This window comes from Vombatus ursinus, unplaced genomic scaffold (assembly GCF_900497805.2).
Source record: "Vombatus ursinus unplaced genomic scaffold, bare-nosed wombat genome assembly UNPS02000749.1, whole genome shotgun sequence".
NCBI lineage: Eukaryota > Metazoa > Chordata > Mammalia > Diprotodontia > Vombatidae > Vombatus > Vombatus ursinus.
In genome coordinates this window covers 13612192-13629415 of record NW_020940527.1, presented here as the reverse complement: position 1 = coordinate 13629415, position 17224 = coordinate 13612192, and the positions used below count along the sequence as shown (strand labels likewise).

Genomic DNA, 17224 nt, shown 5'->3' with positions numbered 1-17224 from the left:
TGAGTTAATATATGTAAAGCACTCTGCAAGCTGTCCCCTAAGCCCAAGATGCTTTCCCTTCTCACTACAGCTTCTTGGAAACCCAAGCTCTTTTTAAGGCCCAAGTGCTATCCTCCCTTATGAGACCTTTCTAGATCCTTCTAGTTTTTGGTGTTCTTTCCAATGCCAAAATGCTTTTATATGTGTATATGTATATGTAGGGCTGCTAGGTGATGCAGTGAATACAGCACTGGACCCGGAGTCAAGAAGACCTGAGTTCAAAGGCAGCTTCAGAGACTTAGTAGTTCTATGACCCTGGACAAATCACTTAACCCTGTTTGCCTCAGTTTCCTCATCTGTAAAATGAGCTGGAGAAGGAAATGGCAAACCCCTCCAGTATCTTTGCCAAGATAACCCCAAATGGGGTCATGAAGAGCCAGATGTGACTGAAATGACTAAACAACAAAATAGGAATATGTATGTGTGTGTGTGTGTGTGTATATATATATATATATATATATATATATATATATGCATCTGTGCATATGTTGTTTTCTTCCTGTGGAATATAAGTTCTTTAAGGGCAGGGACTGATTTTTTTTTGTTCTAGTCTAGTACCTAGCTTAGCACCTTTTTTTAACCTGTGATTCTATCAGTGAAGAGAGCTCCTTATAATCTCAGAGACTTCCGTGGGGCATTGAGAAGTAAGTTGCCCAGAATCATAGTCAAAATGTGTCTTATTTGGGACTTGAAATCCAGGTCTTTCTGACCTTCAACCCAGCTTTCTCTCCACTATGCCAAGACACCTGGCACTTTGTTGTTGTTTAATCATTTTTTTAGTCTTGTCTCTTCATGACCGTATACATGGTTTTCTTGGCAAGGATACTGGAGTAGTTTGCCATTTCCTTCTCCAGTGGATGAAAGCAAACAGAGGTTAAGTGACTTGCCCAGAGTCACACAGCCTAGTGAGTGTCTGCGGCCACATCTGAACTAGGGTCTTCCTGACTACAGCTCACTCCTCTATCCACTGAGCCATCTAGGTGGCCTGGCACATAGTAGAGGCTTAATAAGGGTTTCTTAGATTAAACGCTATCTTTCCCCACCATAGCTGTGCTGGGGAGGTGGTTGTCAACCTAGACATTATATGGCCTAAAGCCCTGCAGACCAAAGGGAGCTTCCATGGATAACTATAGGAATCAGAAAGTTCAGTTTAGAGATTTCTGAGGGAAACAGACAAGCAGTAAGGAAGTACATTGCAATCTCTCCCTTCCATTCTCTTTTCCAGTGATCAACAAAGTACAGATGCTGGAAGAAGGTGTGGCCAAGCGAATCCAGATGTTACTGAGGTCTGAGATGCCTCCAGTGCAGTTTAAACTCCTGGGAACACTTCGAATGTTGATGGATGGCCAAGGTAGCGAGCAGCTGAGCACCACTGTCTCCTGACCTAGTACAAGGAGGGAAGGGGAGTGGAGTCTCGGCTCCCCTCCACTCCAAGACTCACGAGGCATCAAAAGGGATAACAAAACCAATGGGTCAAGTATCCAAGCCTGGGTTGGTTATCCTTTCTGGGAATTTTCTACATCCAGAAGGCCACTGTGCAGTCCCTTTTGTTAAGGTTTATGGGGATATGAAAGCATTAATGAAGCACAGGTCTCCAGACGCATGAAAACAATCACTCAGCCTAAGAGGCTTGTGGTATTAATATAGCCACAGCAAGAGATTAGGTATACCTTCAGTACTTAAGGACAGCCAACCCCTTAGGGGAATAGTAAACTAAAGGCATAGTACTCTGCCTCAAGATCACCCTCAAAGAGCCAATTAGAACATTCCCAGTCAATATCAAAACCAACCACTTCTTAGTAGAGATCTCGGGTGCCACCCAAATCTATCTCAAAGTTGGACTCCTCAAATCCTGGCAAGAAACAAATGGTCCTCCCACCTTTAATTGCCTCAGAGCAGCCATTGACCTTAATTAGCTTGGCAGGGGAACATTAACATTTTCCCCAGAACATGTGTCTCTTAACAAGTTCCTGTAAAATTAGTTAATTGTATTATCTCGTGTAAATTCATTAGTCTGGCAGATGAGCAGTGGGGTTGAGTGAGGGGAGTGAGAGGGAAGTAGGGGGGGAAGATGGGCAAAATGAGGAAAAAGCAAGTTTTTTGGCCACCATTTAATAACAGGAACACGTCTGGGAACATACAGCTTTGGCATCAACTCCTGGCGCTCTCTTTTGGGCCCAGGGAAATACAGCATGAGTAGAAACTATCTGCCAAGCTTGAGGACACCAGTAGTCTGAGATATGGAAACACCTGGGATACATCCCCAGGGGTGGCTTTTGGCAGGTTCATCCTTGGTGCCCTGAGTCACCTACAACTTATAGTCTTTGCTTTGCCAGTGGAAGCCGCTGAAACCCTTGGGCAGGACACAGCTCTGCTGAATCGGCTAGTGCAGTGGTGTGAGGCCAAGGAGCATGCAGGTGTCCAAGGAGAAGCCAACCGCCTGCTAGCTTCCCTGGTGAGGCACAGCAAGTCCCAGGTGAGAGGCAGCCAGAAAAATGGCAGAATTGGGAGGTGGGGTGAGAGGTAATCAAAAACTATTCTTCCGTTGAGGAGTTTTCAAGACTTTCTGCCCAAGCTCCAGTTGGATGCTGGATCTTTCACTTCCCTGAGGACATGTGGGAGAGCAGGCCACAGAATTTCAAATTTGGAATGTCACCTCAATAACCATACCTGGAAAAAGAATCCCCACTACCAGCCACATAACAAATGGCCATTCAACATTTGCTTGAAGATCTCCAATGAGAAGGAACCCACTATCTTTCAAGGCTGGCCCATTCCATTTTCAGAAAGTTCTAATTGTTAGGAAGATCCCCCTCCTGGCCCCTCAACCCACCCCCAAACCCTTGCATCAAGTTTAAATTTACCTTCTTATAATTTCCACCCATCATGACTCCTAGGTCTTCACTCTTGGACCAAACAAATCTAATCCAGAATGGTATCATGGAAAGAGAATTGGTTTTGTAGTCCTATAGGACCTGGCTTCAAAGCCTGCCTCTGAAACTCACTATCTATGTGACTCTGGGCAAGTCACTTGATCTCTCTGGCCTCAGTTTCCTCATCTGTAAAGTAAGGATGTTGCACTAGATGGCCTTCTAGCTCCAGAGTTCCTTCCAGCTATAGAATCAGAACTATAATCCTTCCTTCTGATGACAGCCCTCCAATACATGAAAACAAACTATCATGTTCCTCCTGAGTCTAATCATTTTGGTGTTCTCACCCATTCCTTCAGCCTATCCTCCAAGTCTCTTCATGTACAAAATGAGGAAATTGGACTAGATCTCTAAAATCCATCTAGCTCTAAGCCTATAATCCTAGCTATAATTAACATGGGGTCAAGCCACTAACTTGGGATGGAGAGTTCACCTTTCCCCCAACAGCTCCTTTGCCTTTGTCTTCAGTAACTGTCATCCCCAAACCTCAACTAGCAAATTTTCTGATGCAGCTATGACCCTGAGGGTCCTACTGCTGGAGAGCCCCTCTTCTAGGCTCATTTTCTTTCCAAACCCCTGAAGGGATAAGGGCTACACTGCTTCTCTGTCCTTCCCACCCTCCAAAAATTATTTTTGCTTCAGGTGAAAAAATTTCTAGTTGTAGATTTATTCAAACCTCACCTTCCTCTTCAATACACATCCATATCCTTACCACACCCCCTTACCACACACACCACAGTTTTTGCTCGTTAGCCAATGATAAAGCTGAGGATTAGGAGGCAGAGGAGATGGACTCAAAGGATCATAAATTTGGAACTGGAAGGGATCGTAGAAGTCATCTAGTCTAAGACCCCTATTTTACAGATAAAGAAACTGAGGCCCAGAGAGCCTAAATGACTTGGCCAGAGTCATTCAGCTAGTATCAGAGACAGGATTCAAACCCAGGTTTTCCTGATTCCAAATCTAGCATTCAATCCAGTCTACCAAATGGGTTCTATTTACATATCCACCACCTCCTTACTGGGGGCCATTTTGTGCCTCAGTTTTCCCCACCTGTAAAACAATGGCAAAGATTCCATGCCAACCTTTTCTCTCAGGGACATTTCTGAGAATTGATGACACAACTTGGAAGAAAGTTAAGTGTTGGGTCTGCTCAAGTCAATAATTAATTATTGCAAAGCATCCTGGAAATACCTGGGGCAAGGGAACTGTTTAATTAAAGCATGCTATCGGCAGGAAGCCACAACTGTCTTTCATTGCAGAGTGCATTGACTCCAGGGTATATAAATCACTCTGCTTTTGAAACACTTGAGTTCAGAGGTTGGTTTTTGTTTTGTTTATTTTGTTTTTACCATAGACCCTGAGAAGCCCCTGTACTTCAAGAGAGCAGGAACAGGAGAAGAGGTTTAATCAGATGTATCTCTGGTACCATATTTCTTTGGTAGAATAGTGTAGATCAAGTTCTGGCCTTGGAGACAAAGAGGCCTGGCTTCAAATCCCATACCCAAGAATTACTGTTTGACCATGGGCAAGTCACTTAACCTCCTTAAGCCTCATTTTTCTCATCTACCAAAGGGGAACAATCATATTTGCCATAACTACTTCACAAAGTTGTTGTGAGAAGCAAATGATAGCGTGCCTTAAAGCCTTTTGCAAGCAAACCTTAAAGTGTTCTCTAATCATCATTTAATCCAGGAGCTTTTAATCATTCTTGTGACATGGACCTCTGGGGAATCCTAAGGACTCCTCAGAATAATAGTCATTCAGTCAACAAACACTAGGCACCTACTATGTTCCAGGAACTATGCTAAACACTGAGGATATGAAAAGAGGCAAAAGACAATTCCTGCCCTTAAGGAGCTCATCTAACAGGGGAATAAGAAGAATTTTTAAGGAATGAAATAAAATATAGCAGATTCCAAATGCAATCTGTTTTATTGAAATATAACTATCCAGATATTTAAAGAAATAATTCATGGAGCCCTAATATGCATACCCAGACTCTCTGGACCTTAGGTTAAGAAGCCCTGATCTAACAGAACATTCTGGGCCACGCTAATGGAAGTATATACAGTTCCCATGCCACATTAGGAGTGTTGTGTCCAGTTCTAGGTATTACATTTTACATGGACAATCTAGAACAGGGGTGAGGAACCTGCAGCCTCGAGGCCACATGTGGCCCTTTCACTGTAAAACTTCAAGTTTTACAGAACAAATCCTGATCTAGAACATGCCCACTGGAGAGTGATAAGACCATCTCCTCCAATGACCTTGACATGTCCATTCCAGAAAAGGGATCCAAGGTTAGGCACGTGGGGTGTGGAGAATGAGTGCCGCCTTCAAATCCTGAAGAATTCGGGTAGAAGGATTAGCCTCATCGGATGTACCACCAGGTGGTACACCTCCACTCAAACCCACAGCTGATCAGTGAGACCATGTCCCAGGCTACTGGACAAGCTGTCTCTGCCATCGTGATGTACTCAGTGGCAGCCACACCATTTAACAATGGTCACAGAAGGGAATTTTTTTTTTAATTACACAAATATTTTAGCAGACAGGCAAAGTGAACAGAATGTGAGACTTGGAATCAGAGACCAGTTTTCAAATCCTGTCTCTGATACTTACTGTATGACCTTGGGTATGTCATTTAAAGTCTGCCTCAGTTTTCTTATCTGTAAAATGGAGGCAGTTGGACCAGATGGTTTCTGAGATTCTTTCCAGCTCCAGATCCATAACTTTAAATTGAAGGTTGAAGTCTCCTTCTGGGATGAAACAAGAGGGATTTCAAGTCAGATCTAGGTTCAGTCAGTCCTGGATCTGCCAGTCATTCACAAAGTCTGTGACTTTGAGCACCTCTCTTCACCTCCCAAGATAGATCTCCATTTTCTCAAATATTTAAAAAAAGTAAGGAATTGGCCTAGAGTAGGGGTGGGGAACCCACGGCCTCGAGGCCACATGTGGCCCTCTAGGTCCTCAAGTGTGGCCCTTTGACCGAATCCAAACTTCACAGAACAAATTACCTTAATAAAAGGAGTTGTTCTGCAAAACTTAGACTCAAAGGGCCATGACCTAAGCGGCCAAGATTTCCACACCCCTGTTGGTCTCTTAAGATCCTTTCAAACTACCTTTACGACTACCGTGATCCTAAGAACTAGGACCAGTGGGTAGATGCTACATAGAGGCAGGTTTGGGATCAGGTATTAGGAGAGCCTTTCAAACCAACAATAGAATAAAATGACTCCACATGGGTTACCTGGTCACTGTCAGGGATGCTATATAAGGAAGGAACCTGAACCAGATGCCAAGCACCCCTTTCCAACCCTGAGATTCTATGGTCCAGAGCACATACAATAAATACTTTTTAAAATCATTGGGTCCTCTCCCTTTGTCATTTGCTCCAACCCCACTCCCCCCATGGAACCTGTGATTTCAGCACACTCTTAGGCAAACATCTCTCTGTCCTTTCTTCAACAGGAAGTGGTTAGGGCCATTCAGGAAGCCCAGGGAGTGAAGCACCTCGTTTCCATGACAACCAGTGAGCACGCCATCATGCAGAATGAAGCTCTGATAGCACTGGCCATCGCTTCAGCAATTAACTTAGGTAGCTCATCAATGTGCATGTGGGTTGACAGATCCCAGCTGTGCCCTGTCAATCATTAGGGAGGTTTTTAAATTTAAAAAAAAAAAAAAAAGCAGGAAAGGATGAGAAATTAACTCAGCTACCCAGGCAAGAACAGCAGAAAATCCATAGATCCTCAAAGGCCTTTGAATTTTTCCTCAGAAGCATAGACAAAGTTTATTTAGTCTCTTTATACTCAACCAGCACTTACTAAGCCCCTACTATGTGTCAAATATTATACCAAGCTTACTTTAGGAATATTTGTGCCCTCTGGTACCTGAGACAGTCAAGGCAACATTAGACAGCCCAAAGCAAGGACTTCAGAGGACCATTAGGCATCCCTCCTCTCCATCCCCTGCCACATAGTCCTGCCAAAGCCAGACCTGAGATTGCACTCTCACATCAGTTTCCCTTAAAGGAAACAGAACATAGCCAGTCAATTGCCCCTCAGCCCATCTCCCAAGGAGTGTAGTGGATATGAGTTCAGAGCCTACCTCTGACACTTATTAGCTGGTTGACTCTGGGCAAGTCATTTAAACTCTCTCAGCCTCAGTCCCCTTGTCTGTAAAATGGGAATAATAGCAGCCCCTACCTCCCAGGATTGATGTAAAGCTCAAATGAGATAACCCATGTAAAGTGCTTTGTGAATCTTAACACACTCTATAAATGTTTTACACCTGACCATGCTGTGATGGAAGGAGCCCTAGACTGGGAGGAGACCTGGGTTCTAGTCTCTAGGCTCTGACACAGAGCCTCAGTTTCTTTGTCAGTAAATTCTAAATCCTCTTCCATCTCTAACAATTTATGATTCTGAAAAAATCACTCTAGGCTTTGGTCTGACCCTGATTCCTTTTATCCCTTTCCATTATGGCAGAATATAAAGTAAAGAACATTCTAGTTCTGGATTCAGAAGACCTGTGCCACTTACTCCCGAGGTCACCTCGGACAAAGCTCTTCACTTCTCCAGGCTCCAGCTCTTTATCTGTAAAATGAGGGGACTAGATGAGCTGACTTCATAGGTGTCTAGATTTAGAACCAGAAGGGGTCACTGAAGTCATTAAGCCCAACACTTAATGTGACTTGTCCAAAGTCATAGAGATAGTAAGTAGCAAAGCCAAGATTTGAACCCGAATCATCAGATGCTAGATCACATGCAATTCTGCCGTGCCATGCTGGCCCTCAGTGTCCTTCTAGCTCTCAATCTGTGTCCCAAAGTCCTAAGATAGAGGTCTCTGACATCCAATTCCCCTGGTCTCTTGTTTTCTGGGGCTTCCATTAGTTTATCCCCTGGAACCTTCTCCATGAAGTGGCTTTCTATTACTTGCAGGAGAACCCCATTATAAGGCTAGAAAGGAAGGGATAGTGGGAGAAGCCTTCCTTTATATTCCAGGCTTTCCCATAACATCTCTAGAGGTGGCTAGGTCCCCAAGGGCCCAGGACCGTCCAGCCAGAGCCATAGCATAGAGAAGTATTTCACAGAGAACTTTCAGCATGTCACCTCTTTCTCTGCAGAAATCATCAAAGATGCATTTAAAGAGTCCAAATTGATCCCAAATTTACAGAAGCTCCTTGAGGATGAAATGACAAGCCCAGAGGTGAAGTACAAGTCCCTGGGCCTCTTGTGCAGCCTCCTGGGTTCAGGTAAACAGCTCACCCCCATAACCTGACTTTCCATGACTAGACAAAGAACAAAAAGCAGATTTCTAGACTCCAGCTATCTAGCAGTCCTGGTAAGGGCACCACAGTTAGACTTGTGAAATGAGTGTAGGACAAACATCCCTGATAGAAAGTGCTGTTCTGGCTCCAAGTCATTCCTCTGCCCATTCTTTTCACTGGCGCTTAGCAGAAAAGTGGAATGGGAAAAAAAATGGAATGGAAACCAAAAACCTTGCCCCATTATTCCTTTACACTATTTATTCTATTTTCTCTCCTCTCTTCTTTCTGTTTTTGCTACTCTCATTGTTCAGTCCTTAGGTTGCAAGAGACCCTTTCACTATAAACTAACCAATGCCCACACCTCTATTAGAGAGACCCATACATGCTCCCTTTTCCAATTCTGAAGACAAAATAGTGAACCTCTAGCCTGAGGATCTATGTTTCCTCATCTAGCTCCCTTTCTGCTCTTTGTCTGCACCCCAACTAAACTAAGATGTCCTCCATTCCTCTTTAGGCTATTTGGAAAAAAAACTGAAAGATCCCACGTTTGTAATAATCTGCTCAATAGTCAAAATTATTTCCCACATCCTGCTTGATAGCATCCGGTTTTGCTACTAAGAACAATCACCTAAGGGGCTGGGAGAGAGAGAGAGAGGGCTCAGTGACGAGATCCAGCTTTTTTGCCTAATGGGATGAACTATTCCAGAGAGAGGGAGCAAGAGGGAAAAATGCAGGATGACTAGAATATGAGGTAGGAGTGAAAGCAGTATAGTGAGGAGGAAAAGTCCAACAGAAACAGGTGTTTGGAGGAAAAAACCTTACCTAGGCAAACTCTGGTAGCCTTGGTTTACAAGCAATCCAAACATTCTCTTGTGACATTATTCCCTTCAGTAGATAATAAGCAATTCAGAACATTAGACTATTCATGGGAGAGGCAAAACCTCAGCGCTTTGGAAAAAGCATCCTGTACATCATAGATGTATGATAAGTATTTGTTAATCTGATGAAAGCCGCATTTCTCTAACTGATGAGTAGAATAATATTGATTATCCCTAAAAGAAGGGTAGCACTGACCAGTATTTACTATCAGAAAGGAGATGTGAACCAGAGCTTAGTTCACAGGCACCTCCCAAAGGGATACCAGGAATTCACTTTATTGATATTCTATTCTTTTAATATCACTAGGTGATTTGAGAAAGCAAATGGAGGAAGCCAAAGTCCTAGACACATTGGAGAATCTCTGCAACCACAGCAATGCCAATGTGGCCAAACAGGCCGTAACTGCCCTCCAGATCCTGAAAAGCAACAGCCAGGACTCAGATCTCTTTTTCCCCTAGGTGCTGGTGCTCCTGCTTCACTGTGACCAACCTTCCTTGGGAGGTTGCTGTTCGCAATACATAAGACACGTACTCTTCTTGCCATCTCTTCCCCATACATGAGGGGGGAATCCAGAATAACCACATCCCCGGACACCAAGCACAGCACACTAACATTCTAGGTGGTAGTAGCCAGCAACATTGTGATTTTAATGCCAACTTTGGGGATTTTTAGTCACCTACTTTGTGCAACCCTATCCTCATCTCCGATCCAAGTGGTCCCTCTAGCTGGTACCCTAGAGGAATTCTGCATTCAATGTGAACCATGCTCCCTTTCATGTCCCATCACCAATCAGGGATCGTTCACCAGCCCCTCCCATACAGAGTCTTCTATAAAACAGGCTTGAATCCCTAGAGATTCCAGGGAACAAGTGACAAAGAAGGCCCAGTTTATGAAGTGATCATTAGCGTGGTGCTGAAAGAATGGCTAGGCTGCTCCTCACCTTAGATAGTCAATCGTTCAATGACTATTTGAGTGCCTACTACACACAGGGTACTTCTATCCCACAATAGTGGCAATGTGGCATTGTTATGGCACTTGCAGAGTTAATTTTGCAAACTGCACCAAAGCCTACATTGGCAACCCAAGTCATGGAATCCCAGGTCAATGTTCACCAGCTCCCAGTTCTCCACTTTCATCAAGTAGGCAAGATCTTTTTAGCCAAAGCCTAGGAAAATCCAAAAACGACTCATCTGTGGTGTACAATCTCTGCTTTGTTACTTCTGGACTTGTGGCCACCCCAGCAACTATCTCTCACTTTAGTACCTGCTGAACCACAACCCTGCTACACCCCTCAAAGCACTTTAAAAAAAAAACTAATTCCTCAGGATTGTTGACTTGTCTTCCAAAGCAAAACCCTACCTAAAAGCCCAAGGCCCAATCAAGGGGGGACATCTGCACAAGAAGCCTATGAACTGCCAGCTTCCTCTGGATTTAACTAAACTTATGAGTAAGATCTGCCCTATCCTCATGGTGCAATGGCAAGAATGCTGGAATTGTCATCAGAGGGCCTAGATTCAATCCCAGCTCTGCCCTTGTTACCTATTTAGTAAGTTACTTAAAGAAGGGGAGATTATACTAGATATTCTATAGTTTTCTTCCAGCTCTAAATCTATAATTTTGTGGTCCTTCCATCAGGCTCTGTGCTCCCAGCAGCAGGGACAACTGACATGGTAGCAAAAACCCTAAACACAAGGAAAGAGAAAAATTACATCCACAGAGGGAGGTTGAGGACACTGTGCTGACAAGGCCCTGAGGGAGGTCTCATGAAACAGATTCACACCCTGGGGAAGATGACACTTACCTCTCAGGCACAATCACGTCTGTCCAATCACTGGCCCACAATAGGAACCTCACCTGTAGGAAGTAACCTCCCAGCAAACTGTCTTCCGGGATCTGTAGGCTCTGAAAACAGTAGCTGCTAGTCATAGGCCAAGAGCAGGCAGCAGGAACTGGGAAGCACTAAGGAAGCGGGGAGGGGCTCCATTCACATCATGTTGAGTCTATATCCTATCATCAAGTGGAAATGACAAAGAATTCTCTGCATCTCAACTCCATAATTTGTTCACTGAATAAACCCTGATTCCGTAACAAGTTAGTGACTTCATTCCTTGGCTCTGTATTTTGCTTTTGTATTCTGCTTTAAAAAATAAAAATCTTTGCGAAGCAATTTCACATCTAAGTTTATGTTCAAAAATACCCATTATGAAGTAGGTAGGGCAACCATAATCCATTTCAGAGATGGGAAAAGTGAGACTCAGAGAGACTAAATGACTTGTGACCAAGTCAAGGATGTACAACTCTTGTCTCCTTAACTCAGTTAAAAGTCCTATTTGTTGTTTAGTAATTTCAGTTGTGTCTGACTCTTTGTGACCCCATCTGGGATTTTCTTGGCAAAGATATTGGAGTGGTTTGCTATTTCCTTCTCCAGCTCATTTTACAGATGAAGAAACTGACACAAACAGGGTTAAGAGACTTGCCCTGAGTCACACAGCTAGTAAGTGTCTGACACCAGATTTGAACTTTGGAAGATCAGTCTTCCTGACTCCAGGACCAACACACTATCCACCTGCACCTATCCTTTTTATTAGACCATCTAAAAACATGAATTGCTGTCCTATGTACCTTCTCTCACCAAGTACTTTCTTTCACCAATGTACTTTCACCAAGAGCACAATGCCAAAAGAACAGTCATGGCAATTAGTCCTTCCCACAGGGACAAACTATGACACTGGGTCTTAACAACCTTGGTGCTGTTTCATTGCTCAGCTGGTAACACTGATAACTCTTGGATCGTTTCTTCTACTATTTCTATTTGGAAATAAACATGTGGGTAGAATTCTCTCTGCTGTTTCATTCAAGTGGGAATAGCCTGTGTTTTCTTTTTCTTTTTTAATATTTAAAGAAATCTACTCCAGTTCTGTGGCTAAAAAAAAAAAAAAAAAAAAAAAAAAAACCACTTGAAAGACTCCCTTCAAAAAGCCAGTACCTCCTAGGTACTCACAGTCCTACGTGCCTGGCACACAGTAGGCCCTTAAAAAATGCTTAGTCTATTTCCTCCATTGGGAGAAAATTATGACACAGAACCCCTGCTATCAAGCAGCTTACATTCTAATAGGGGAAAATAACTCACATAGAAGAGTGGCAGCCAGGAAGGAGTACCTTGGTCTGGAAAGCTATGGAGGGGATGAGTGGCTCACAGGGAAGTAGCCTGATACACCCCTTCCAAGAACAATGGTAAAGTTGATTTGATCAAGGATTCCAGAGCCCAGGGGAGAGGGTAGGTGGAGAATGATATAGGATACATAAGTGAGCAGTAAGCTCTTTGTTGAGGCTGACTGAAAAATGGCCTGGGCGTAGGGACTGAAGCGAAGCATGGCTGTAGTTGGCCTATAAGTGAACCAATGGAAGTCACTAATTAGGACAGGGCATGGTTTCTAGTCTCAATGGCAAGACACTTAAATCTTTCATCAGTAAGACAGGGATAATAATAGCACCTACCTCTCAGGGTTGTTCAAAAGGTATGTGTGTGTTTATGTATGTATATATGTTTATGTGTGTGTGCATGTGTGTATATTGTGTGTACACAGACATGCGTGTATGTATATGTATGTATATACACACTATATCATTGTGTGTACATATACCCATGTGTATACATAGACACGCATGTATGTATATGTACATATATGCATACTATAATATATATTATTGTATGTATCTGTGTACATATACACACACACCCTTTGCTAACTTTAAAGTGCTATATATAAATGTCAAATCATTTATTACCAACTTCTACTTCCCTCAACTCCTTCCTCAGTGAATTCAGTTCCTGGTTCACAAGTTTTTCTTTTTACCCCCAAACCATCTATATCTTCACAGACTTCAATATTCATACTGATGACTTTTAAAAACCCATTGGTCTCTCAGTCAGCTTCAAACTCAACTCCCTTGACCTCCACCATCACTACCTCAACTAGACATAAAGATGATTAGACTCCATCACTACCCAAAATAGTTCCACTTCTAAAATCTTGAACTCTGAAACTCAGTTCTCTGATGACCATCTCCTATGCCTCCACCTTGTCACAATGGCTCATTCCCAAAATCTGTTCTTTGTCCTCAATGACCTCTGGCCCCTTCATCCTTTACCAATTTAAACATTCCTCCATCTCCTTCACTGGCTCATCATCATCATCCCACCCCCCCTAAGTATGGGTATCCCACAAGGTTCTGAACTAGACCTTTTTCTAGACTCCTTGGTGATCTCTAAAAAGCCCAAAGGTCAGATTCTCAGCCCTACACAAATCAATTCCAAATCCAGTCCTAATCTGTATCCTGACCTCAAGTTCCATATCAACCCCCGAATGTGAACTTGCACCTCAAATTCAACATATTCAAAACTAAACATGGCATCGTCCCCATTCCTTACTTGTCTTGGTACCTGCTTCCTCCCAGTCACCTGGGCTTGTACCCTTTAAGTTATTTTATACCCTTCTCTACTTCACATAACTTCCTTATCCAAATCAAAAACTGTCACCACAATTCTAACTTAAAAAAAAAAAACTTTCATTTGTCATCTCCTCATTCATGCTGACGGTACCCCAGTTCATTCAAGTTTTCATCTCACCTGAACTAGCTGGTCTTCTTTTATGTTTCACCTAACTAGTCTCCTAACTACCTCCACTATTATCCTTTCTCCAAAACATCTTTGATTTCACTAAGGCACACATCTGAATATCACTTCTCTGCTCAAAAAACTTCAGTGGCTCTCATTACCTACAGGATAAAATACACTCATCCTGGCATGTAAGAGCCTGAACAATCTGGCTCCAACCCAGACTGCAGTTATCCCTTCCACATCATGACTTTTCCCACTGCGGTCTTGATATATCACAGATTGGCACAAGAAATTACTGTAAATGGGAATTTGGTGGTAGTCTTGTGGAAGCCGCAGACAACACAGAAAAAGTTTAGAAACTCAGGAAAGTTTAACTCATATTTTACAGTAAGATACGGTAAACATCTCAAAAAAGAAGAGAAAAAATTCTGACTTCTTCTCTCGTACAAAGTGAGTGCCAAAAAATTTTACATGGATTTTCCAGGTCACGGGGACACTGTACCCTGAACCCCCCACAATGTGGAAGGGATAACTGTAGTTTCCTCTTTCTTTTCCCTTTCATGTCGTACACTCTGGTCAAATATGTCATGTCACCAAGACTCCAACTGATACACTCCAGTTACTAGGAATTCATTACCTCAAAATGAAGCCCATTAGGATATTAAGCTTAAATTCTGCCCTCTGCACTTCCACTTGCATTTCCAGGGCCAAGCAGGTCATATTTATTTATACTGCTTTCATTTGGCAACCCTTCAAATACTTGAAGAAATCTACCACTTCTCCACCATCTGCTGTGCCCCAGAAGGTCTTCTCCTTTCCATCCCTAATTTCTTCGGTTGATCACCATACATCATGGCTCCAAACACTCTCCTGATCACCTGTCTCTGGACACATTCCTAAATTGTCAGAGTCCATCTGAAATCAATCTTCTAGTTTTACTTATTGCACCTCCCACAGCACCTAGAAGAGTATGGCTTAGAGCAGACCTCATCAATGAATGATCTATGGTCTGTTAATGGTAGTGATGATGAAACTAATGGAAAGAACACTGGTCTTAGGAGTCAGAGGACCTCAGTTTTAGTCCCAGCTCCAACAGTAACTATGTGATCACCTCAGAATGGATCATTTATCTTCGTCATCTTAGTTTCTTAAATCAGCAGAATAGAAGTTCCTTGAGGGTAGAGGCCATTTTGTTTTTATCTTTGTGTCCCATGCACATACAAGGTACAATTAATGTTGAATCCATACAACATGATTACTACTTACCCAATCTACCTTAAATAACTATTTAAGAACGTCCTTTATAAAGCCTAAGTTGCTATAGAAATAGACTTCAAGAACCCAGATCATGCCCATGCTACCATGTGGCATCAGAGGAATTTAGTGGAAGTATATACCATACACACATGTACAAACATACTGGAACATATATGTGCAAATGAGAATCATTTAGTTGGAAGGACACACCTACTCCAATGATAGTATTCCACAGCTTAGTCACCCACATTACTAACTCATCTTGGCTAAGGAGTGACTTCTGTCTATCTTTAAAAGCCCAGTCTACCCTCAAAAGATGGTTTGTCTGCCACCACAGAGAATAATATAGAAAATGTGACATAATCAAGTGTTTTGGGACAACAAGGTATCATTGGATTATATGTTATGGTCTCCAAAGGGCACTAATATGAAGGAGACAACACTCATTAGAATATCAGTTTGATAGTCACATGTGGAGGGGAGGACTCCACATAGAGAATTCCCAGTGTGTAAAACTCTCACCATCAATGCAGACTGAAATTTTAATTTATAATCTTAAAGACTTTCCTGGGAAACTTGTGGTGTGATTTGCTCAGAGTCAAACAGTTGCCTTGTATCAGAGATAAGACTTGAACCCAGATATTTTTCTCTCCTCTCTCTCTGTATATAACATATATGTGTACAATACATGTAATATGTATGTGTATAGTGTATGCAATGTGTATATACATGTATAAACTATATGGCATGCACATACATGCATAAATAATACGTGTGATATATACGCATATATGTATACTATATACATGTATACATACCGATATCACATTGTCTCTTGTCATACCTTCTGAGTGAAAATCACTTCCCATATTATATATGAATAGCATTATCAATATTTAGCTCTAGAACAGTATTAAAATTAGATGGGTGGGAAAAAAAATTGATGATACCAATGAACAGGCAGCATTTTAGAAGTGGTCATGAAGTCATGGAACCAAGACACTCAGAGATTAATCACCTCTGGATAATTTGGCCCAGGAATTTTTTTTACACCAATTCTTGGCTAACAGGACAGATGATACCCAACTACACTTCAAATCCAGAGAGGACAAGCTCAAGCAGGTTTTGGGTATCCTTTTCTAAACTAATGCATCCAACTTGACCATGGAACACAAGATGGATTGGGCATGAATACCCTGAGATTCCAATGACAATGTGTTTATAAAACTAGGTCACCTGTTGGGAGTCTCAGTGCTGAGCCTGGTACCTCATCTGTAAAACAGGGATAATACCACTGAGAGCATTCAAAGTCCACTTCTAACATACACTGGATATTGTGACCCAGGCAACTCTCAACACTAAATGTTTCAGAACAATTAACTACCCTCATTGGTGAAGGTATTTTCCTCATTTAGAATTCCCTACACTGATAAACAAAATCAAATGGATCCAAAAGAAATAAATAAATACATGTATTATCTATCTACATCACAAGATTGTTGTGAGGCTCAAGTCAGACTGTACTTTGCAAAGATCCAATCATAATCAAATGCAAATGACCATTATTTCTTTCAGACATTCATTCAACTGTCCCCCACAGAAGAGAAATCCAGGTATAGCTCAGCATGATGTCAAATGTGGGAAAGATTGTGGCTCAGACATAAGGCAGCACTGGTGATCTCACTGTTCTCAAGCCTTGAAAATAACCACAATGTCAGTCTGGAAAATATGCCTTTATCCTGGACAACAGTTTTGGAGGATCATGGCCTCCCTTGTGAATGCAGAAATCCTGCCATAAGTTAGACTGGGGTAGGTTGGGACGTGAACGATCTTACTTTAGTTTTGGTCTTCACATAAAAGAGAAATTGAAAATTGTGTTCAGAATCAGGGAAAAAAAAACAGCCCCTGAAATATATCCTAAATTGAGCCACAGACCATTTGCCTTGGCCATCAATCATTGCTGTCTGGTCCGAATAGCCCCTGATTCCCATGGTAGCCATGTTTATTTACTACTGTGATACTTAACACCACTTGGGAAATAAGAAAAAGTCAACATTTATATAAAGATATAATTCAAAAACAACAACAAAAAACAAGTTTGGCGGTCAAAGAAAGGCATCACACTTCCAAAGTCATAGGCATCATTCTTTCCCTACTCTACAAACATACAAAACTTAAAAAAAAAAAACAACCAAAAAAAACAGCCTACACCATACTAAAACT

The 17224-nt window shown here is 42.2% G+C and overlaps 2 protein-coding genes across 2 annotated transcripts in view; one reads left to right on the top strand and one right to left on the bottom strand.

Moving 5' to 3' along the window:
- The window catches only part of LOC114039638 (rap1 GTPase-GDP dissociation stimulator 1-like), a 75145-nt gene extending 63678 nt beyond the window's left edge, over positions 1 to 11467 (top strand). Inside the window, exons 10-14 of the mRNA XM_027857511.1 lie at positions 1265 to 1390; positions 2376 to 2515; positions 6444 to 6570; positions 8101 to 8229; positions 9430 to 11467. Coding sequence (XP_027713312.1) covers positions 1265 to 1390; positions 2376 to 2515; positions 6444 to 6570; positions 8101 to 8229; positions 9430 to 9581 — 674 coding nt within the window. The 3' untranslated portion in view covers positions 9582 to 11467. The remainder of the gene's footprint in view (positions 1 to 1264; positions 1391 to 2375; positions 2516 to 6443; positions 6571 to 8100; positions 8230 to 9429) is intronic.
- TSPAN14 (tetraspanin 14) overlaps positions 9896 to 17224 on the bottom strand; it is an 86991-nt gene continuing 79662 nt past the window's right edge. The window contains exons 9-10 of the mRNA XM_027857500.1: positions 10925 to 11082; positions 9896 to 9971 (exon numbers count right to left, since the gene is read on the bottom strand). Coding sequence (XP_027713301.1) covers positions 9896 to 9971; positions 10925 to 11082 — 234 coding nt within the window. The remainder of the gene's footprint in view (positions 9972 to 10924; positions 11083 to 17224) is intronic.